At 46.8% G+C, this 23,032-nt stretch overlaps 1 protein-coding gene across 2 annotated transcripts in view; it reads right to left on the minus strand.

The window, feature by feature from the left end:
• GTF3C2 (general transcription factor IIIC subunit 2) overlaps positions 1-23,032 on the minus strand; it is a 718,613-nt gene that overhangs the window by 293,262 nt on the left and 402,319 nt on the right. For both annotated transcript variants that reach the window (XM_078650100.1, XM_078650097.1), the window contains exon 10: positions 3,582-3,613. In XM_078650100.1, coding sequence (XP_078506226.1) covers positions 3,582-3,613 — 32 coding nt within the window. The remainder of the gene's footprint in view (positions 1-3,581; positions 3,614-23,032) is intronic.

Here is a 23,032-nt window from a genome sequence, read left to right on the forward strand (position 1 = left end):
AATGTTGCTGGGGCAGATAGTAGGACTAATTTAAATAAGGCATTTGTTACTGCTAAAACCTTTGTGGCAGGCCTGCTCTCTAAAATGACATAACTTTGCCTCCTTCACCCCAAACCAGAATTTCTTTACTGTACTGCAGTATCCTGGCAGATAGGCCACATCCTTATCAGATTTGACTGTAATACATCATCCACATGACACCTTTCAAGGAGTTGTGCATCTAAGGGCATATCCAATATCAGTTGTTGCACCTTAGGGTAAAACAATTTTTAACGTAACCACTCCTGGCAGCTCAGAACTGTGGCTCCTATAATCTGGTACAACAAGTGGATGCTGTTGTACCATCAAATGCCGCTGCTGTTGTCTGACTTCTTTTATGATGACTTTTGTCTCTTGTCTTTTACTCCAGACAGTACATCCAAATAGGGAGTTAGCAGCTTAGATGGAGGTAGCCGCCATGGTAACCACATGTGTTCATCCCTTTTCTGTCAGGAGGAACCATGCAGAGCTGTGGGACTAAGGACTAATGCTGCGCGGCCTGTATAACAACAGAGTTGGCACATGGATGTCCTGTCAAAGAGACTGGGGGGTTATTAGCCGTTCAATAGCTCTTGCCTAAACCAGGTATCATGGATGGAACAAAAGCAAGGGTCTGCATCATCTTAATAGGTTATGTCTATTTGTATAGCGCACTAATCACCCGCAAGGGTATCTGTGAGCTTGAGCAGGTGTGTAGGTGAGTGTCCTCTCAGAATAATTCGAAGAGCCAGGTCTTCAGCTTCTTGTGTAACTCAAGAAGTGAGGAGGAGGCTCTGATGTCTTGTGGGAGGCAGTTCCATGTTTTTGGTGCAACATATGTAAACTAACTACCTCCTGTTCAGCTCTTGTAGATGCAGGGGATATGGGCGAATGAGACAGAGCGAAGGGGTCTGTCAGGCAGGTGAAAATGTATGCGGTTGTTTAATTATGGTGGACTAGTGTTTTCTAGAACTCAAACAAAAGGGAATGCCTGTACAACAGGTAAGCAATTTCTCAAATGTGATAGCATGGTTGTGTGAGCTAATAATGAATGCAGTTTGTTTTGGAAAGCACAGCAAAAGGGTGCACATGAAACTCTTTTTTTGACACAGTATAGTTGAAGATAAAATCTAGGTTATGGGTGATATGCAGTCGCATCATCTCTAATGGTTTCATTTGGCACACTAAAGACATTTTGGCTGTAGCACTTGCTTCACAAGGGAATCAGTGAAGGAAAGTTTAAATACTTCGGTATGGAAAACATCCAAAGTATGATCCTGAAAACTAGCATTTACAAGGAATGTTGTTTGAAAAGGAAAGTTTTCTCTATGAAAAGGACCCAAAAGAGACTGTAGAAGAACTGACAAGAACATGCAGGAAACACCTGAGTACTTTTAAAGTTAGTTTTAAAGAGGACTTTAAAGTTTGCCCTGGTGGTCCATTTTCCAAAATAAGGTGGCATCACAGTCTAACCCTGCCCACCAGTCCCTGCCTGACCCTCTCCAAGGGCATAGGCAGAGCACAGAATGGTCCCTTTTGCCAGCTTACAGCCTCGCCTGCCTTGTGATGCCCTCCTAAAACCACAGTGCCCCCTTGCTCCGAACCAATTCACTACATGCAGAGAGCAGGTGGTAAATGGGAGCAGATCTGTCTCTGTAATTGGGAATCTACCTCCAGAGTTGGACCTGGTGTTCCTGAGTTCAAATGTGATTTCTTATTTTGGGGGACAAAAACTTGTAATAACTGTATTTAAGTACACAGTAAGTAGCTGGAATACTTATTTGTGGCCACGTGTAATTTGGGTTATATCGTGCACGGTGTTCGCATTTACAAGGAGTCTACACATGGATCTTCACAGATGGGTATGATTTATGAATTACTGTTATCAACTATCACTAGTAATGACAATCAGACTCTTGAGTACCTAAGTTTCAGGTCTACTAGCAAGTCATTTAAACTAGTAGGTAAAGTTACCCGACACTACATCATGCACGTAAATGATGAGAGAGAACCCCTCAAACATTTGCCTGGCTTGAATTCGAATAAGAGATGAGAGACGATGTGCCAATCTTAATTTGGGTTTGAACATTATAGAATCAAACAATGTAATCAAGTAGAGAACAAGTATGGGGTAGAATGGCTCCAAAGTAGTGGGTGCAATGCAGTCATCCCATCATCTGAAGAACCTACAATGTTCTCTAAAAGATTCCTTTCTTCTTGGTCATCAGCACATCGTGTGCCATGGTTGTGGTGGCGGCATCCGATTAATTTCCACTGGAGGTTGCGGAGCTTGAGGCATAGGTGTATAAGCCGCTCTAGGTCTCAATAAGAATTTGGAGTTGGGAAGCTGGACATCTTGTAGGATCAGAAACAGGTGAGAACCTGGCATAATGATCTGATATCATCTGATGCAATTCATTTATCAAATTCACAGTGAGCCTTAGCATGAGCTGACTGGGACTCTTCATAATGTTTGTTGTGGGATCATTTATCATGGGCACCATATCCCCAGTGAAAGTCTTCAACTCCCTTGTCTTCCTAAAACCCGTTCAGCCGGTCTTCTTTATCTCTGCCTTGCTCGTACTGCTCCTCCTCCTGGTCTTCTTCAGTTTGTGGATTTACACTGGGCTGGTAGTAGTCACAAATGGATCCTCACCATGAGATTTCTGTATCAAATGGTCTTTTAGATGAACACAGATCTGTAAAGGGTTTTTTGGATACATCTATTTTGTGAAGGAAACAAAAATTACATTGACCTGAGCTAGAATCTAAGAACAGTCACTTCATGAGAAGAACTGCCCTAAAAAGCACAAGTAACCAGTGGAAAGTGTACCAAGATTACCTGAAGTGAAAGAAAATGTGATTGTGAACAGAACTCTGAAACGAACTTTCTTTAATAGGACTTCAGGTTCAAATTCTGACTTACAGTAGCCCATGGAGGATTGGAGTTCAGGTCTGTCCAACTCATTGTTTGGACATTTGGTCTTTTCTAATGAGGTGAATGGGCTTTTAACGAAAATGTTTTCTATGAGTTTGTCTCGAAACTTAAATACACTGCTACAGTTTATTAACCATGCAGCCTCCAGTTCAAAAGTGGGGAATAAGTCAAACAAGTTAATCTACGAAAGATATCAATGCTGAAAAATTGGCCTAGCAGTAAGTACATTCTTTCTTACTTTGCATGTAGGAAAGAAGATACAATGCTGGAAAACACAAACACCAGCATTAAAAAGTTATACATAATACACTTACCACTCACACTTAAATGGGGAACCTAGTACCACCCGCCAAATCTTGAACTACATGTCTATTACCTTATTTATATCTGTTAATCTGTAATAGAATTAAGTAGGTCTAAATACACTGTATAATTTATTAAGGAAACTATTTTTGAATAGTAATTTTAGAACCACAACTTAAACCAACCAGTTAAATTTAAACCGTAGCAATACACCGGACAGTGTCTGCTTGAAATTCCCAATCTAGGCATTATTAATCTCTGAATGATCAAAAGTAGAAAAATAAATAAATAACCAACCCAAACATACCGAAGAAAAACTTACCTTGCAAATGGTGTATTTGGAGTAGAATGGATCTACGGTAAAGAAAAAACAAATTTTAAGTATTTAAGTCAACATAATTTCAAAAACTATAAATAAGAATGTAGAATTACAGACAATCTGTTTCCAACGGTCTGACAGACACATATTACATAAATGCATGTCAAAGTAATGCCTACAAATACCAGCTTTCTGAAAGAAAGCCCTTAACATGCAACAAACTGGTCAGTGCAAACATGGCCAAGAAACCGTGAGTATTCTATTGCATTATGCCTCTTTTTAAATGACTGTGTTAAAATATCAATGCCAGAGTGATAGACAGTTTGGCTTTCATTTAATAGCATCAAATGAATTTCATTAACGCAGGCTTTTGTAAAACATGGCACATAATGTGACCAACCCAGTCACATAATTAGTCGCTTAGTTTATGGAGTGCAAAACACTGATACAGATTGTTAAGAAAACATATAATCTACAGTGAATGAGCCAACAAAAAATGATGCACCCCATATTTCAATTTAGGTGCTAATCATATTGCAGAGTTATCACTGCTTTCTCCGTGTCGAGTGATAACAAGCGTTCCTCTTGAATGTAGCTTTTGGTATTCACAACTCCCTGAGCTCTTTCGACCGTTCGAATAATGGGTTGTTTACTTTGTGGTATTTTTTGTGGCTGTACAATAATGTGCAAACAACTATCTATGGGAGATGAAATTACTTGGATCTTGGTAATGAACTAGAGGCAAAATTCTAGTCCTAAACTTTGCACGTAAGGCACAGATGAAGCCTAGTGCCAAACTGATGTTGGTGGCAAAGATGTAGCAGTGCCCTAAAATTAACAGACAGCTGAACTGACAAAGAGCCTAACTGGTGGTAAAACTCTTGAAGGCAAAGAATCCTTCTGGATTTAAGACAAGATAAAGGATAGCTGGAAAACATATGAATTTCATGCAGCACTAAGAACCACTCTGAGCTACAGTAATTCAGAGCTCATTATTGGTATAGCTTGGTGGTGATGCAGAAAATCTTCTTTGCAAAGCCCACACTAATATACAATCATTAGCGACTTTCAGGAGTGGCATGGATAAGGCCAAGGTTTGTTCACCATCAATATCCATCATCGGAGTTTGACTCTTTGCCAGAGACCTTGGCTTCACAGACGTAAAATGGCACAATCAGTTGCACAGATATGGAGAGGCTCATGTAAACAGCATCATTCATACTACAAAACTGTGGTGAACAGCCTGATCTTTGAAATAGACAAGTGATAAGAATACAGCCCAAGCGATTGCTATTGGCTTAGATTTTTTATCCATCACCGTACGTTGCTTTAATGAACAAGTTACTTACCTTCGGTAACAATATATCTGAGAGACATATATTAGTTATAGATTCCTTACCTTAGAATTACCCCCAGCGTCAGACTGGATCCAGAGAATTTTTCTGTAGCAGTACTACTGCGCGTCAGTAGGTGGCGTCGGTCAACTCCGCGTTCATCGTTGCGGTATTTACAATGACGCCGCCCCTGTGCGCTGAAGTCAGTTCTTTTACACGACATTCCACGCCAGAAGCGAAGAGTCATGCAAGACACTGACCACTGGTGCACAAAACTAGGGCCCTGAAAGGGAGTCCCTTACTCTAGAAGTCAGTTCACAGAACGGGGAGGATGGGTGGGCGGTAAAGAATCTATAACTAATATATGTCTCTTACAAATATATCGTTACAGCAGGTAAATAACTTGTTCATCTGAAAGAGACTATTAGTTATATATTCCTTACCTTAGACTAGATACCCCAGCAATACCAACCCCGGAGGTGGGTCTGCGAACCTAGTTCACACTAGAAAATCCTGGAGAACTGAACGGCCAACGACGTTGTCTCTCCGGACTTGACGCTCCAGGCAGTAATGCTTAGTGAACGTGTGGAGTGAACCCCACGTGGCTGCCTGGCAGATGTCATTGAGGGGGACTCCACGTCTCAAAGCAGTAGTGGCTGCCGTCGCCCTGGTGGAATGGGCACGCAGCCCTACCGAAGGCTAATTTTTTGCCAAGGAATAACAGATTTGAATGCAAAGGACGACCCATCGGGAGATGGTTCGTTTTTGCATGCCCAACCTTTCTTGGCGCCCACATAGCCAACAAAGAGTTGATCGTCCACATGGAATTGTTTTGTATGATACATATAAAATGATAACACACGTTTTGGATCCAGACAGTGGAGTCTCTCCTTGGAAGGATGCAGGCAGGAAGAAGGTAGGCAAAGTGATGGTCTGTCTTATGTGGAAAGCGGTAACCACATTGGGAAGAAAATAAGGTGTTGTTCGGAGGACAACCTTGTCCGGATTGACAGCAAGGAAAGCAGGTTTAGAAGATAAAGCCTCAAGCACACTCACCCTGCGAGCATAGGTGATGGCAACCAGAAAAGCGGTCTTTAAAGTCATGAGTCTGAGAGAACAATTATGTAGTGGTACGAAAGGAGCACACATAAGATAGGTCAAGACAAGATTCAAGTCCCACTGGGCCATTATGAAAGGAAAATGAGGAAAAAGGTGAGTAATGCCCTTAAGAAATCTATTTACAATAGGGGACTTGAAAAGAGAAGGCTGATCAGGAATGCAAAGTAAGACCGAAATGGCCAAAAGATAGCCTTTATGAGTGCCAAGAGCAGAGCCTTGCTGGGCCAAGGAAAGAATTAAGAGGAGAACCTCTGAAAGTGGGGCAGAAAGGGAATCCTCAGCCTTTGCTGTGCACCATGCCACAAATTTGTTCCATCTACAGGCGTATACCGTTTTGGTGGAGGGACACCTGGCTGCCAAGATAGCATTACAGACTTCGGGAAGAAGGTCAAAAGCTGTCATCTGTTGCAGCTCAATCTCCATGCAAGGATGTGGAGGCTGGACAGATTCGGGTGGAGGACCAGCCCCAGCTGCTGCGACAGAAGTTCCTCCCAAAAAGGCAGTCTGATCGGAGGATCGATGGCCATGTTCAAGAGCTCGGGATACCAGACTCTTCGTGCCCAATCCGGAGCCACCAGAATGACTTGGGCCCGGTTGTGCTTGATTTTCTTCAGCACTCCGGGCAGAATTTCACTCGCGATGAAAAGCGTCACAGAGCGAATGCCGCCTTGGAAATTCCAACATGCAGAACTGCCGACATTGCACGTTCTCTTTGGTGGCGAACAGATCTAACCAAGGCTTTCCCCACTGCTGAAGGAGACCTTGCACCACCTCCGAGTGAAGATACCATTCTTGATCCATCATGCACCGGCAGCTGAGTTAATCCGCCCTTGCGTTCAGAGAACCTGCCAGGTGTTGAACCACCAGGGACATGCCCTGACTTTCCAGCCACTTCAGGATAGAGGTTGAAACATTAATATCATAGCATGAATATACTGGACTCGCTGCTCGGCAGGATAAGCCCAAAACTGCGCTAGCTCCAGAACTGCTCCAATGAAAAAGAGCTTCTGAGAGGGAATCAAGTGTGACTTCGGCACACTGATAGTGAACCCCAGTGAGTGCAGGAAGTTTGTTGCAGTCTGGAGGTGAGAGACGACACCCTGGGGCGAGCTCGCCCTCAACAGCCAGTCGTAGAGATAGGGGAAGACTGGAACCCCTGATCCACGCAGATGAGCTGCGACCACCGCTATCACTTCCATAAACACCCAAGGGGCGCTGATAAGGCCAAAAGGGAACACAGTAAACTGAAAATGCTCGTGGTACCGTGAACAGTAGGTAACGCCTGTGGGCTGGCAAGACGGGGTTGGAAATAGGCGTCCTGTAAGTCCAACACTACCATCCAGTCTCCAGAGTCAAGGGCAGACCGGACCTGACCCAATGTCAACATTTTGATCTTCTCCTTCCGGAAGAAAGCGGTTGACGTCCCTGAGATCCAAGGTAAGACACAGGCCTTTGTCCTTCTTGGGTACCAGGAATAACAACCAGAACCTACTTCAGGCACAGGGACTCACTGGGTAGCTCCCTTGGCCAAGAGAGCCGTAACTTTCTGATGGAGAAGTGCCAAATGATCCTCCAACATGCAATGGAGTGTTGGTGGCAAGGATGGAGGGGTAGTCTCGAAGGGGACGGAGTAGCCCCTTCGGACTATCTGCAAAACCCACCTGTCCGACGTGATGATGTGCCAGTGGGGGAGGTGATGGCGGATCCTGCCGCCCACTGGCAACTGGTGGCCCTGAAGGTCTGACTAGAAAGGTTTCGAGGCTGATGCAGATGGGGTACTGGTGGACTGGCCTGCCCGCTAGTCCTCAGACACACGGTGCTGGGTCCCACGTCCCCGGCCACGTAGAGGCTGTGTAGCTTGCGCAGCCTGTGCACCTAGGTGGAACGTGATGGGGCAGCCTTTCCTTAGCCACGAAAGGGGAAAAGGGCAGACTGAACGGAGCGAGAGGTGGCTGCAAGACCCAAGGATCTGATCGTAGTCCTAGAGACTTTGAAGCGATCAAGCGCACTGTCCGCTTTGTCGATAAACAGTCCGCGCCCATCAAAGTGCATGTCCAAAAGGGTAGATTGGGCATTCCTGGAAAAGCCAGTGTAGCGGCTTAAGGCTAGAAATCGTTCAACCTAGCGGGCCAGCGGTATCCACCCCACATCAAATGGCGAACTTCGCTGCGTCTCTACCCTCTGTGATCGCGCAGTAGAGTACAGTCCGGGCCTCCTCCGGGCACTGTGGCAGCACTTGCGCAACCATGTCCCACAAAGAGTGGGTGTTGCGGCCCAAGAGACATGCGATGTTCACCGGCCGCAGTCCTAAGCCGGCGGAAGAAGACATTTTCTTCCCAAGGTGGTCCAGCTTCTTGGATTCCCTATCTGGGGGAGCAGTAGGGATCACACATTTAGATGTTGCGGCTTGGATCACCAAGCTCTCAGGGGTAGGGTGTTGGGAGAGGAAAATTGGGTTGCCCGGGGCCGGGCGGTGGCATTGGGCAATCATCCTATCCATAGGAGTCCCTGTGCTGGGCTTGGACCAAGTGCCCAGAAGGATGTCAGTGAGGGCCTCATTGAACGGCAGCAGGGGCTCCGAAGAGGCCGCTGCCGGCTGAAGCACTTCAGTCAGGTGGCTAGTCCTGACTGCCACTGTAGGGAGCTCAAGGTCCAGGCCTAAGCCGCCTTACGCAACACCACAGCATAGGAGGCTCCCTCCTCTGTGGCCAAAATAGGGGGAGAAAGCATACCAAGGTCTGGTGATATTTCAAGACCACTTGTCTCACCCAACTCCTCTCGCCAGTCCGGCTCTTCTAGTTTGTCTGCAAGAGGGTCATGAGACCCCTCCCAGTCCTCCTCACCCTCCTCTGGCTGCCACTCAGGGTGAAAAGAAACACCAGGGATGGATGAGCGGTACAAAAGTACCTCCGGCGCTCCGTGTCCATGTCGAGGACGATGCCGGCAGGGGACAGAACCGCCGGCGGAGGTGTCAAAGGAATCGGTGCCAGGGGAGGTGTCATAAAGTCGACTGGCGCCGATCCGGATCGAGGCCTAGCTCCCTGGAGGCCCTGCGGCGCCAGGGCCTGAGCCGCTGGCATCGGAGGCCTAGAGCCCCCAGCTGAGTCCGCGGGGCCCGAAGACGCGCCGGCGGAGTAGGCCTGCTCAAAGATGAAGTGGAGAGCTTCGGAAAATGCACGAAGAAGGGCAGGGGGCGCTCCGGCTCCCGGGAGGGGAGGGAAGCTTGCATCAGTCGCAGCTGGCTCCATGGGTGGAGCAGAAGGACAATGACCTTCCGCACCCCGTCAACCGACGGACAGGGAGAAGGCAAAGAGCAACAGTGCTTCTTCACCTTCTTCTTGTGCTTTTGCTTACCCGAAGACGAAGACTTCGACGATGAATGGTGGTGGTGACTCAGTGACCGGTCCAGCAACCTCCCTCTCGACTGGGACCTCGAGCAGCGCAGAGATGACTGCCGGGCCCCAGAAGCTTTAGGGTCTGCTCCTGCAAAGACTTCGGGTTCATTGACCGACAGTCAGAGCACGACTTCGGGTCGTGGTCGCACTCCAGACACCACAGGCACATGAAGTGTGGGTCCGTAACCGAGCGACATCAATTTGTGACCGGAATCACAAGGCTTGAAGCCGATACCTCAATGGGACATCCCTACGTGCACCAGGAGTCAAACAACTCAAGAAAGATGTCTACAAAAGTCGAAAAAGGGTTAGTCAAAAAGTGACTAAGGGAACCGCTCGCTCCGGATCTGATCTGGCTGGCGTGGAAAAAGAAAGAACTGACATCAGCGGGCAGGTGCGGCGTCTAAGTAGATACCGCAACGTCATTCAGGCAATCATGACGCCAATAACGAACATGGAGTCGACCAACGCCACCTACCGAAGCGCAGGGGTACTGCACTGCTCAAGAAAAATTCTCTGGATACAGTCTGGGGTTAATTCTAAGGTAAGGAATCTATGACTAATAGTCTCTTTCACATATCTTTGAACAATCTAAAAAGTAGTTGAGATATGTGGTTTTGCAGCCTTGAAAAAGTCCTGGTGGACGAAACTCGTGTCGGTTGTTTCTTGTTAAAAAATTATATGTACAGAATAATCTATGAATTAAAAAAAAGAATCTAACATCGTATACGATTGAATCGGACTCTCGTATCAAGGATCGGATAGATACTACAGTGTGTGTGCTTCAGTGCCATTGTTTGTATAGTAACAGTCTGCACTGAGCATTGCAACCAAGGTGGCTAAGTGCGGTCACCACGTGGGCACCACTGCAAAGACCTTTAGTTTGTTTTGCTTATGAGTATTGAGTATAGATCTTATTGCCAAATACAATTGATGGATGTGCACATACCGGGCATAGCCACCTTTAATAGGTTTTATACATGAAAATCTCTTCCCCCGAATATACCAAGTCTCTGAACATAATTTTCTAAAAATTATTATTTCTATATTTTATGAGTTTTATATAGCGCTGACTAAACCCGTAGGTATCAGAGCGCTTTACATAAGGATCAACAATGTTACAACAATGATAGCAATTACACGTTACATCAAATATGTGTGACACCTTAAAGAGCGAGAGGGAGAGACAAAATAGAACAGAAAGGGGGAGATGGGGCGTGAGAAGGGAGAGGAAGAGGGGTTAGAGGTATGAGAGACGAAGGGAAAGTCTGCCCAATGACCGACTAGGTAGGTGACGGCAGAGGAGGGAATCAACAGCCAATCGCCCCTATAGCTCTCAAGGTAGCTCTATCGGGCATAGGTCAGATAGATAACTAGATAGATAGATAAATAGGAGACAAGAAAAAAGCAGAGTTACAGAAAACGATGAGGGGGGAATGAGCGAGACAGAGACTGGGAGAAAACTGTGCCCAAAGTCCAGCTGGGCAGGTGACAGTCAAGGGGATGAACCAAGGCCGACAGCCTCAATAGCTGAACAAAGCAGCTCCACCGGGCGTCGGACATATTGCTCGGACTCCGCTGTCAGGATAGTGATCAGGTGTATTCAAAGATTGTCAGATTATCCAGACGCCATCTTGAGGTCAGGCACAGTCCTGGAAGGGATATGTAAGGAAAAGTTCAGCTCTCGGAAAGAAAGTCACCACTGACGGGAAAGGTAAGGGTCAGGCACCCATGAGCCTCAGCTTCGAGTAAATAGTGGCCCCAGGGACTTAGCCTGGGACTTCGAAGGAAGCCCTAGATATACGCAGGCATCCAGCACTATGGGGCCAATGGGGAGGGACCCAAAACGTGTGCCCAGTATGCAACAAAGTTTGCTGCACATTTTCACTGGCTATACAAAAAATAAAAAAGGGTTGACTTGCAACCATCTCAAATTAAAAGGGCTGAAAACTGAATTCCTCATAATCACCCCGACCGAACAGTCAGCTGTTATTGAAGAATGGATGAAGTATCCGACAGCTCCTAATGGCTTACCACACATTTATGATACTATGAGATCACTGGGAATAGCCGTAGACAAGAACCTGAACATGCATGAACACATCAGTTCAGCCACTACAGGAGTGAACTTCCAAATGAACATCTTAAGAAAAATAAAACCCTTCCTCCCCCCCCAATGACTTCAAGTCAGCTGTTCAAGCCCTAGTGATTTCCAGGATGGACTATGGAAGTGCAACTCTGCGTCCCACCTAGATATAAGCTGTCTCCAATAAGGGCCCCTCAACTCTGCTGCAAGACGTAATACAGGATCGAAAAGATACAACCACATCACTCCTGTTCTGAAATCCCTAAACTGGCTCCTTTATGAGCCAAGGATGCAATTAAAAATTGCCTGCTTTATCCATAAAGCCCTAAACTTCAACACCCTGATGTACCTTGCACAAAAACTGGAGCTCTCTGCTGACTGCAAATACTCTAGAAGCAACGCCACCTTAATGTTGAAATCAAAACAGGCTTTCTCTGGTATTGCCTGAGAATTTGGAACTCCCTACAGTCTGAAATCAGACCAACCTCTCATCTGCAACATTTAAAAAAAGTTAAAATGCTAGTAATTAACACGTCTGACCTAGAACCCACAAATTCTACAAATGGGGCCACGATATGGCATTGTGTCTACACTTGTGTTAAATACTCGCCCGTTATGTCCTTGTTCGTGGATTTGCCGGCCTGGTCCTTGTGGGGGTTTTCTACCCTTACTTTGATAGTGACTACATCATGTACCGGTCTCGAATATGATTATGTTGTTGTTTTGCGTTACCCGTTTCTCCTTTCTTGACCACTTGCAAAGTGCACTGATCCCCTCAAGGGTCATGTTTGCACTACGTGACTGTGAGTGTGTCTTGTCGGTCTGTCTGTCAATGGTTCCTAAGTGGCAGGCAGCCCTGTTGGATGCTTTTCACTTGCCCAGTGAGGCTGTTATTAAATATACAGCCCAACAAGACACCCATGATGAAGTTATGTATGAATATGCTCGGTTTATGGTATGCTCTCACTCTCATCCCAAGGCGAATCCTCAAAGGCCTCCTTATAGGACATTGCTGCATTGAAAAATGTGGCGCCAAATCGGGAGAAAACACAACGAGAAAGATAGATGTAAATTAGCCATGGGTCATCTAAGGCACTCTAGAACGGCAGTCTGGTAGTGTCCAGAGTCCCACCCCATTAACTTGCTCATGTGCATCTGGAATGAAGGGTGTGAGCAAAGGAGGGGTGATCACTGCTGGTTTGCGTTTCCTGAGCAGCACAACAAAATGTATCACCGGTGCCATTTGACAGGCTCATAATGTGGGAAAGGCAAAACCCACACAAGCCGCCCATCCCTGCCGTGGAGACCTTTGTCAATGTATAGATGCCTATATGCCTGAAAAACAAATATGCACTTGTTTGTATGTTTTCTGGGAGAGTAGGGGCACACCTCTGTGCTACGACAGACACAACAGTGACAAATGTATTGTTGACAGACTTCATTCCAAGGGTTGTTGTTGCCTTCGGTTTCAATAGTGATGGTGAAAGTCAGTCTATAACGAGATGTTGAGAGAAATGTGTAAATGCCTCGGGATTCTTTACAATGTTCACTTTCCTTACCACCCACAATCAGCAGGGGTTGTGTAGAGACAGACAGGGGTGCTCAAAAACAAGATAGCTAAGATTTGCGAAGAGGCTGCTGGCCAGACGCCTTACTCCTATCTTTAATAATTATATGATTTATTAGGAACAAAAAACCTGTCCCGAGCCCAGGTGAGATTGTCAGAGGCAGGCCTGTGAGAACTCCGGCCTCTCCACCAGTGCTCTCCTCAATACTGAATATTCATTTGCTTGATGATGTTTAGTTGAATTACTGTCAACCTCCAATCAAATGTGTTGGAAGTCTTCACTTGCAGATATTGCAGGCTCTGGCAAAGGAGTCCAGTGAACCCTGGAGACTGGATCTATAACAAAGAACACCAACGAAAGATGCCATGCATCCCCAGTGGTAAGGACCCTGTGACACTGCGCACTAGAAACACAGACGTGAGATGCAGCTAAAAAAAGAACCAAGATCCAGGGACCAGGATCCAAGTACTGGAGACATATACCTTGAAAACTATATAATGAAGAGGATTTGGCCTTACATAGCTAAGACGGCGTATTACTACAAAATGACGAAAATGAGCTCTTTCATCCAGATCACCTAAACCTTTGCCCCACTGGGGTGGGTAGCAGGCCTGCTTTTCGTAATTTTAGAACTGACCTTTCTGCTCCTGAGTGAGAGCTATGAACTATTTTTCCACGATCAGTCTCGTAGTCTTACAGAATTACATTCAGAGATGCTATTATCTGCAGAAAAGGATACTGAAGTTGTGATAAATTGTATATTTCACCCTCAGACCTTCTCCATAGAAAGTGACTACTCTACTAAATGCAAGCCTCAGGGTTGACGTGAAGATGTTGTTTAACAGAACATTACTTATATCATGAACCAAAACAAAGGAGGTCATCTACGTGAGGACTGTGATGGCGGCCTACTTCAGATGCCCTAATAATGATTATACCACAATAAATGCCCTAACTTTGAAACAGAATGCAGGGAGGGGGCGTGCTCTTTTGCCCTTCAATTACTGGATCTTTTTGCTTTGGCATATGACCCATTTCTAGCCCCTTACCCGTATTTATATGCCACCAAGGAAGCAGTAACATTGGTAGCATATGTTAACATCTGAAAATGAAGGGGCATTGAGGACTGAGGATGTCCAACAGGTAAGAGGGCGCATGCTGAGTGATTTGGGGAGGCAGGTTGGGGGCCGAGGAGGGGGGGGGGTTTGGTTTGGTAGTGCCAACTCTATTGTGAACATCATCACAGTAAATGTGAAAAAGCATATTTGCCAGAGCAATCAGGATCTGCCAGCTAGAGGAGAGATGCTAAGAGGAAAGGGTGAGGCAGTATAGTGACGGATTATGTGAGCCTTCCATTAAACTGAGCAACAGCAACTCAACTCATGGGTAGCACACATCATCTTTGGGAGCAGGGTGAGTAGAGCGGTCAAGAGGACACTATCCAGACTGCAAGACTAGTGGGATGTACTAAGAGCTTTAATGCACACTTCACTTTCATGCATTTATTATTTATTTATTTATTTTAAGGTTTTATAGAGCGCAAACTTGACCTGTGAGGGTATCAGAGCGCTTTACATAGTCAAACGGTAGTATAGAGCGTAGTATATCATAGGACCTGTACATCATAGAGCTTACAGAAATTGAGGGGTCATAAGGTAGGCAGGGGATTCCAGCAATACTATACATTTGGGGAAGGAGAGACTGTACATCGGGGCATTTTACAGAGAACAAGAGACATACAATCGGCAGGAAGTCACATGAGTACTGTACAAAGTCGCAGGATGAGGTAATAGTCTCTTAGGTAGCTGACGAGCAGGTTTAGCCAAGGAATTTACCCATGAGGAAGGATTTGGCCTCTTTTGTGAAGCGTGCAAGGGCGGGGATTGTTCTGATGTCAGGAGGGAGGGAGTTCCATATTCTTGGTGCTGATCCGGCGAAGGCTCGATTGCACACTATCAGAATTTGCAACCAAAAAAGAACAAAGACCTTGGACCAAATAACCTTGTTCAAAGCAGCACACATTTCACTATATTTAAAAAGTCTCCTAGGCTTCAGGTGGATGAATGGCTTCATTCCACTCTATCTTGACCTGTCATCATCAAGGGGAAATGGCTGTCCTGGAAACTTCTGGTCAACATGGAGGTGCCAATCATTACTAGGAAGGGGCAGTAGAGCCAGTTTTAAACAACAACAAGAGTGGGTCCCTTGCACTGTGTTAATGGCACCTACGCTGCCATTTCTAGCCGTGCCTTAACACAGTCATCCATTTATTGCCATACTACAAAAGCCGAGGTTGTGGAAATTAAAGAACGGATGGAGAATGCGATCTGGGTTTGCAAGACTTCCACTGCCCTTCTGTGGGTATTTGGAAATGGCACAGACAGGGAGCAATGTGATCACTGCAGGAAGAGTGCAAACATTTGCCTGGAAATAATGGTCCCCTAAGAGCAAGGAGAAAAGGTTACTTACTTGTAGTCCTAGTCCTGCATGGTAAGAATCTTCACAGAAGTCGTAAACATTTGAAAGATATCCTGGTGTCTGGGTTGACCACCAGCACTGGTCCATAGGTATGGGTAGTTGGACCTTCCGAAGATGTGAAAAGGGCAGAACTCTTCACTCGGTTGAGCACTAGAAGCCTATCCAGTTAGAAAAACATTCTACATTTTCACATTTAACCCGTCTTTGCAACCAGATGTTGAAATCTAGTTTTTAAAATGTCAGGATCAACTTGTTGGTTTTTCCGGAAATAAATCCACTCGATAGATTACTTCAGGGTGCTGTCTTTCTACCTGTGGACACATGGATTCCCCCACACTGTGCTGTATTGTATGAACATTTCAGTACAAAATGAAGTTATCGATATGCAGAAGGAAAGATGGTGGGTCTACTTTTTCTCTTGGCTTATAGGCAGCCGCGATCCACACAGGTAACAACAGTGGGGCCTGATAAGGGGGGATTTTGAGGGATGATGCAGAGGGAAAATCAAATAAATAAATAATTTTTCCTCTGCGTCGTCACTCGAAATCCACCCTAACCCTGCCCCACTACCCCACCACTGTTACCTGCACGGACAGCGGCTGGTTATAGGGGTCCATGGTTACAGTAAAATCATGTACTTTTAGCATGTTTTGGAAAATATAGGTGCTAGGGGTCCTGACAAGCTGCTTGTGCCTCAGGACCTTATGGCTAGGAATCAAAGGACTTTGGAAGAAATAATGGATTGAGAGTGGAGGAGAGAGATGGAAGTAAGTGATGATGGAGTCGTCCATGTTGCTGGATTGTGAGTGTGGGAGGCAGACCGATGTAAGGAAGCAATGATGTAGTCGGCCATGTTGATGGATTGAGAGTGTGGGGGAGAGACCGATGTAAGGAAGCGATGATGACTCGGCCATGTTGATGGATTGAGAGTGTGGGGGAGAGACCGATGTAAGGAAGCGATGATTGAGTCAGCCATATTGATGGATTGAGAGTGTGGGGGGGAGACCGATGTAAGGAAGCGATGATGACTCTGCCATGTTGCTGGATTGTGAGTGTGGGGGAAGAGACCGATGTAAGGAAGCAATGATGTAGTCTGCCATGTTGCTGGATTGTGAGTGTGGGGGAAGAGACCGATGTAAGGAAGCAATGATGTAGTCGGCCATGTTGCTGGATTGAGAGTGTGGAGGAGAGACCGATGTAAGGAAGCGATGATTGAGTCAGCCATATTGATGGATTGAGAGTGTGGGGGAGAGACCGATGTAAGGAAGCAATGATGTAGTCGTCCATGTTGCTGGATTGAGAGTGTGAGGGAGAGACCGATGTAAGGAAGCAATGATGACTCGGTCATGTTGATGGATTGAGAGTGTCTGGGAGAGACCGATGTAAGGAAGCGATGATTGAGTCAGCCATATTGATGGATTGAGAGTGTGGGGGAGAGACCGATATAAGGAAGCGATGATGACTCTGCCATGGTGATGGATTGTGAGTGAGGGGGAGAGACAGATGTAAGGAAGCGATGATGACTCAGCCATGTTGATGGATTGTGAGTGAGGGGGAGAGACAGATGTAAGGAAGTGATGATGACTCGGCCATGTTGATGGATTGAGAGTGTGGGGGAGAGACCGATGTAAGGGAGAGACCGATGTAAGGAAGCAATGATGTAGTCGGCCATGTTGATGGCTTGAGTGTGTGGGGGAGAGACCGATGTAAGGAAGAGATGATTGAGTCAGCCATATTGATGGATTGAGAGTGTGGGGGAGAGACCGATGTAAGGAAGCGATGATGACTCTGCCATGGTGATGGATTGTGAGTGAGGGGGAGAGACAGATGTAAGGAAGCGATGATGACTCTGCCATAGTGATGGATTGAGAGTGCAGGGGAGAGACCGATGTAAGGAAGCGATGATGACTCAGTATGGGTAGTTGGACCTTCCGAAGATGTGAAAAGGGCAGAACTCTTCACTCGGTTGAGCACTAGAAGCCTATCCAGTTAGAAAAACATTCTACATTTTCACATTTAACCCGTCTTTGCAACCAGATGTTGAAATCTAGTTTTTAAAATGTCAGGATCAACTTGTTGGTTTTTCCGGAAATAAATCCACTCGATAGATTACTTCAGGGTGCTGTCTTTCTACCTGTGGACACATGGATTCCCCCACACTGTGCTGTATTGTATGAACATTTCAGTACAAAATGAAGTTATCGATATGCAGAAGGAAAGATGGTGGGTCTACTTTTTCTCTTGGCTTATAGGCAGCCGCGATCCACACAGGTAATAACAGTGGGGCCTGATAAGGGGGGATTTTGAGGGATGATGCAGAGGGAAAATCAAATAAATAAATAATTTTTCCTCTGCGTCGTCACTCGAAATCCACCCTAACCCTGCCCCACTACCCCACCACTGTTACCTGCACGGACAGCGGCTGGTTATAGGGGTCCATGGTTACAGTAAAATCATGTACTTTTAGCATGTTTTGGAAAATATAGGTGCTAGGGGTCCTGACAAGCTGCTTGTGCCTCAGGACCTTATGGCTAGGAATCAAAGGACTTTGGAAGAAATAATGGATTGAGAGTGGAGGAGAGAGATGGAAGTAAGTGATGATGGAGTCGTCCATGTTGCTGGATTGTGAGTGTGGGAGGCAGACCGATGTAAGGAAGCAATGATGTAGTCGGCCATGTTGATGGATTGAGAGTGTGGGGGAGAGACCGATGTAAGGAAGCGATGATGACTCGGCCATGTTGATGGATTGAGAGTGTGGGGGAGAGACCGATGTAAGGAAGCGATGATTGAGTCAGCCATATTGATGGATTGAGAGTGTGGGGGGGAGACCGATGTAAGGAAGCGATGATGACTCTGCCATGTTGCTGGATTGTGAGTGTGGGGGAAGAGACCGATGTAAGGAAGCAATGATGTAGTCTGCCATGTTGCTGGATTGTGAGTGTGGGGGAAGAGACCGATGTAAGGAAGCAATGATGTAGTCGGCCATGTTGCTGGATTGAGAGTGTGGAGGAGAGACCGATGTAAGGAAGCGATGATTGAGTCAGCCATATTGATGGATTGAGAGTGTGGGGGAGAGACCGATGTAAGGAAGCAATGATGTAGTCGTCCATGTTGCTGGATTGAGAGTGTGAGGGAGAGACCGATGTAAGGAAGCAATGATGTAGTCGGCCATGTTGATGGCTTGAGTGTGTGGGGGAGAGACCGATGTAAGGAAGCGATGATGACTCAGCCATGTTGATGGATTGAGAGTGTGGGGGAGAGACCGATGTAAGGAAGCGATGATTGAGTCAGCCATATTGATGGATTGAGAGTGTGGGGGAGAGACCGATGTAAGGAAGCGGTGATGACTCGGCCATGTTGCTGGATTGAGAGTGTGAGGGAGAGACCGATGTAAGGAAGCAATGATGTAGTCGGCCATGGTGATGGATTGAGAGTGTGGGGGAGAGACCGATGTAAGGAAGTGATGATGACTCAGCCATGTTGATGGATTGAGAGTGCGGGGTAGAGACAGATGTAAGGAAGCAATGATATAGTCGGCCATGTTGATGGATTGAGAGTGCGGGGGAGAGACCGATGTAAGGAAGCGATGATGTAGTCGGCCATGTTGATGGATTGTGAGTGTGGGGGAGAGACAGATGTAAGGAAGCGATGATGACTCAGCCATGTTGATGGATTGAGAGTGCGGGGGAGAGACCGATGTAAGGAAGCAATGATGTAGTCGTCCATGTTGCTGGATTGAGAGTGTGAGGGAGAGACCGATGTAAGGAAGCAATGATGTAGTCGGCCATGTTGATGGATTGAGAGTGTGGGGGAGAGACCGATGTAAGGAAGCAATGATGTAGTCGGCCATGATGATGGATTGAGAGTGCGGGGGAGAGACCGATGTAAGGAAGCAATGATGTAGTCGTCCATGTTGCTGGATTGAGAGTGTGGGGGAGAGACCGATGTAAGGAAGCGATGATGACTCAGCCATGTTGATGGATTGAGTGTGGGGGAGAGACCGATGTAAGGAAGCGATGATGACTCAGCCATGTTGATGGATTGAGAGTGTGAGGGAGAGACCGATGTAAGGAAGCAATGATGACTCGGTCATGTTGATGGATTGAGAGTGTCTGGGAGAGACCGATGTAAGGAAGCGATGATTGAGTCAGCCATATTGATGGATTGAGAGTGTGGGGGAGAGACCGATATAAGGAAGCGATGATGACTCTGCCATGGTGATGGATTGTGAGTGAGGGGGAGAGACAGATGTAAGGAAGCGATGATGACTCAGCCATGTTGATGGATTGTGAGTGAGGGGGAGAGACAGATGTAAGGAAGTGATGATGACTCGGCCATGTTGATGGATTGAGAGTGTGGGGGAGAGACCGATGTAAGGGAGAGACCGATGTAAGGAAGCAATGATGTAGTCGGCCATGTTGATGGCTTGAGTGTGTGGGGGAGAGACCGATGTAAGGAAGAGATGATTGAGTCAGCCATATTGATGGATTGAGAGTGTGGGGGAGAGACCGATGTAAGGAAGCGATGATGACTCTGCCATGGTGATGGATTGTGAGTGAGGGGGAGAGACAGATGTAAGGAAGCGATGATGACTCTGCCATAGTGATGGATTGAGAGTGCAGGGGAGAGACCGATGTAAGGAAGCGATGATGACTCAGCCATGTTGATGGATTGAGAGTGTGGGGGAGAGACCGATGTAAGGAAGCAATGATGTAGTCGGCCATGTTGATGGATTGAGAGTGTGGGGGAGAGACCGATGTAAGGAAGCGATGATGACTCAGCCATGTTGATGGATTGAGTGTGGGGGAGAGACCGATGTAAGGAAGCGATGATGACTCAGCCATGTTGATGGATTGAGAGTGTGGGGGAGAGACCGATGTAAGGAAGCAATGATGTAGTCGGCCATGTTGATGGATTGAGAGTGTGGGGGAGAGACCGATGTAAGGAAGCGATGATGACTCAGCCATGTTGATGGATTGAGTGTGGGGGAGAGACCGATGTAAGGAAGCGATGATGACTCAGCCATGTTGATGGATTGAGAGTGTGAGGGAGAGACCGATGTAAGGAAGCAATGATGACTCGGTCATGTTGATGGATTGAGAGTGTCTGGGAGAGACCGATGTAAGGAAGCGATGATTGAGTCAGCCATATTGATGGATTGAGAGTGTGGGGGAGAGACCGATATAAGGAAGCGATGATGACTCTGCCATGGTGATGGATTGTGAGTGAGGGGGAGAGACAGATGTAAGGAAGCGATGATGACTCAGCCATGTTGATGGATTGTGAGTGAGGGGGAGAGACAGATGTAAGGAAGTGATGATGACTCGGCCATGTTGATGGATTGAGAGTGTGGGGGAGAGACCGATGTAAGGGAGAGACCGATGTAAGGAAGCAATGATGTAGTCGGCCATGTTGATGGCTTGAGTGTGTGGGGGAGAGACCGATGTAAGGAAGAGATGATTGAGTCAGCCATATTGATGGATTGAGAGTGTGGGGGAGAGACCGATGTAAGGAAGCGATGATGACTCTGCCATGGTGATGGATTGTGAGTGAGGGGGAGAGACAGATGTAAGGAAGCGATGATGACTCTGCCATAGTGATGGATTGAGAGTGCAGGGGAGAGACCGATGTAAGGAAGCGATGATGACTCAGCCATGTTGATGGATTGAGAGTGTGGGGGAGAGACCGATGTAAGGAAGCAATGATGTAGTCGGCCATGTTGATGGATTGAGAGTGTGGGGGAGAGACCGATGTAAGGAAGCGATGATGACTTGGCCATGTTGATGGATTGTGAGTGTGGGGGACAGACAAATGTAAGGAAGCAATGATGTAGTCGGCCATGTTTGCTGGATTGTGAGTGTGGGGAGAGACTGATGTAAGGAAGCAATGATGTAGTCAGCTATATTGATGGATTGAGAGTGTGGGGGAGAGACAGATGTAAGGAAGCAATGATGTAGTCGGCAATGTTGATGGATTGAGAGTGCGGGGGAGAGACCGATGTAAGGAAGCGATGATGACTCAGCCATGTTAATGGATTGAGAGTGCGGGGGAGAGACCGATGTAAGGAAGCAATGATGTAGTCGGCCATGTTGATGGATTGAGAGTGTGGGGGAGAGACCGATGTAAAGAAGCGATGATTGAGTCAGCCATATTGATGGATTGAGAGTGTGGGGGAGAGACCGATGTAAGGAAGCGATGATGACTCTGCCATGTTGATGGATTGAGAGTGTGGGGGAGAGACCGATGTAAGGAAGCGATGATGACTCGGCCATGTTGCTGGATTGTGAGTGTGGGGGACAGACAGATGTAAGGAAGCAATGATGTAGTCAGCCATGTTGATGGATTGAGAGTGTGGGGGAGAGACAGATGTAAGGAAGTGATGATGACTCAGCCATGTTGATGGATTGAGAGTGCGGGGGAGAGACCGATGTAAGGAAGCAATGATGTAGTCGGCCATGTTGATGGATTGAGAGTGTGGGGGAGAGACCGATGTAAGGAAGTGATGATGACTCGGCCGTGTTGATGGATTGAGAGTGCGGGGGAGAGACTGATGTAAGGAAGCAATGATGTAGTCGGCCATGTTGATGGATTGAGAGTGTGGGGGAGAGACCGATGTAAGGAAGCGATGATTGAGTCAGCCATATTGATGGATTGAGAGTGTGGGGGAGAGACCGATGTAAGGAAGCGATGATGACTCAGCCATGTTGATGGATTGAGTGTGTGGGGGAGAGACCGATGTAAGGAAGCGATGATGACTCTGCCATGTTGATGGATTGAGAGTGTGGGGGAGAGACCGATGTAAGGAAGCGATGATGACTCGGCGATGTTGCTGGATTGTGAGTGTGGGGGACAGACAGATGTAAGAAAGCAATGATGTTGTCGGCCATGTTGCCGGATTGTCAGTGTGGGGGAGAGACCGATGTAAGGAAGCAATGATGTAGTCAGCCATGTTGATGGATTGAGAGTGTGGGGGAGAGACAGATGTAAGGAAGTGATGATGACTCAGCCATGTTGATGGATTGAGAGTGCGGGGGAGAGACTGATGTAAGGAAGCAATGATGTAGTCGGCCATGTTGATGGATTGAGAGTGTGGGGGAGAGACCGATGTAAGGAAGTGATGATGACTCGGCCATGTTGATGGATTGAGAGTGCGGGGGAGAGACCGATGTAAGGAAGCAATGATGTAGTCGGCCATGTTGATGGATTGAGAGTGCGGGGGAGAGACCGATGTAAGGAAGCAATGATGTAGTCGGCCATGTTGATGGATTGAGAGTGTGGGGGAGAGACCGATGTAAGGAAGCGATGATTGAGTCAGCCATATTGATGGATTGAGAGTGTGGGGGAGAGACCGATGTAAGGAAGCGATGATGACTCAGCCATGTTGATGGATTGAGAGTGTGGGGGAGAGACCGATGTAAGGAAGCGATGATGACTCAGCCATGTTGATGGATTGAGAGTGTGGGGGAGAGACCGA

This window comes from Lissotriton helveticus, chromosome 6, assembly GCF_964261635.1.
Source record: "Lissotriton helveticus chromosome 6, aLisHel1.1, whole genome shotgun sequence".
Lineage (NCBI taxonomy): Eukaryota > Metazoa > Chordata > Amphibia > Caudata > Salamandridae > Lissotriton > Lissotriton helveticus.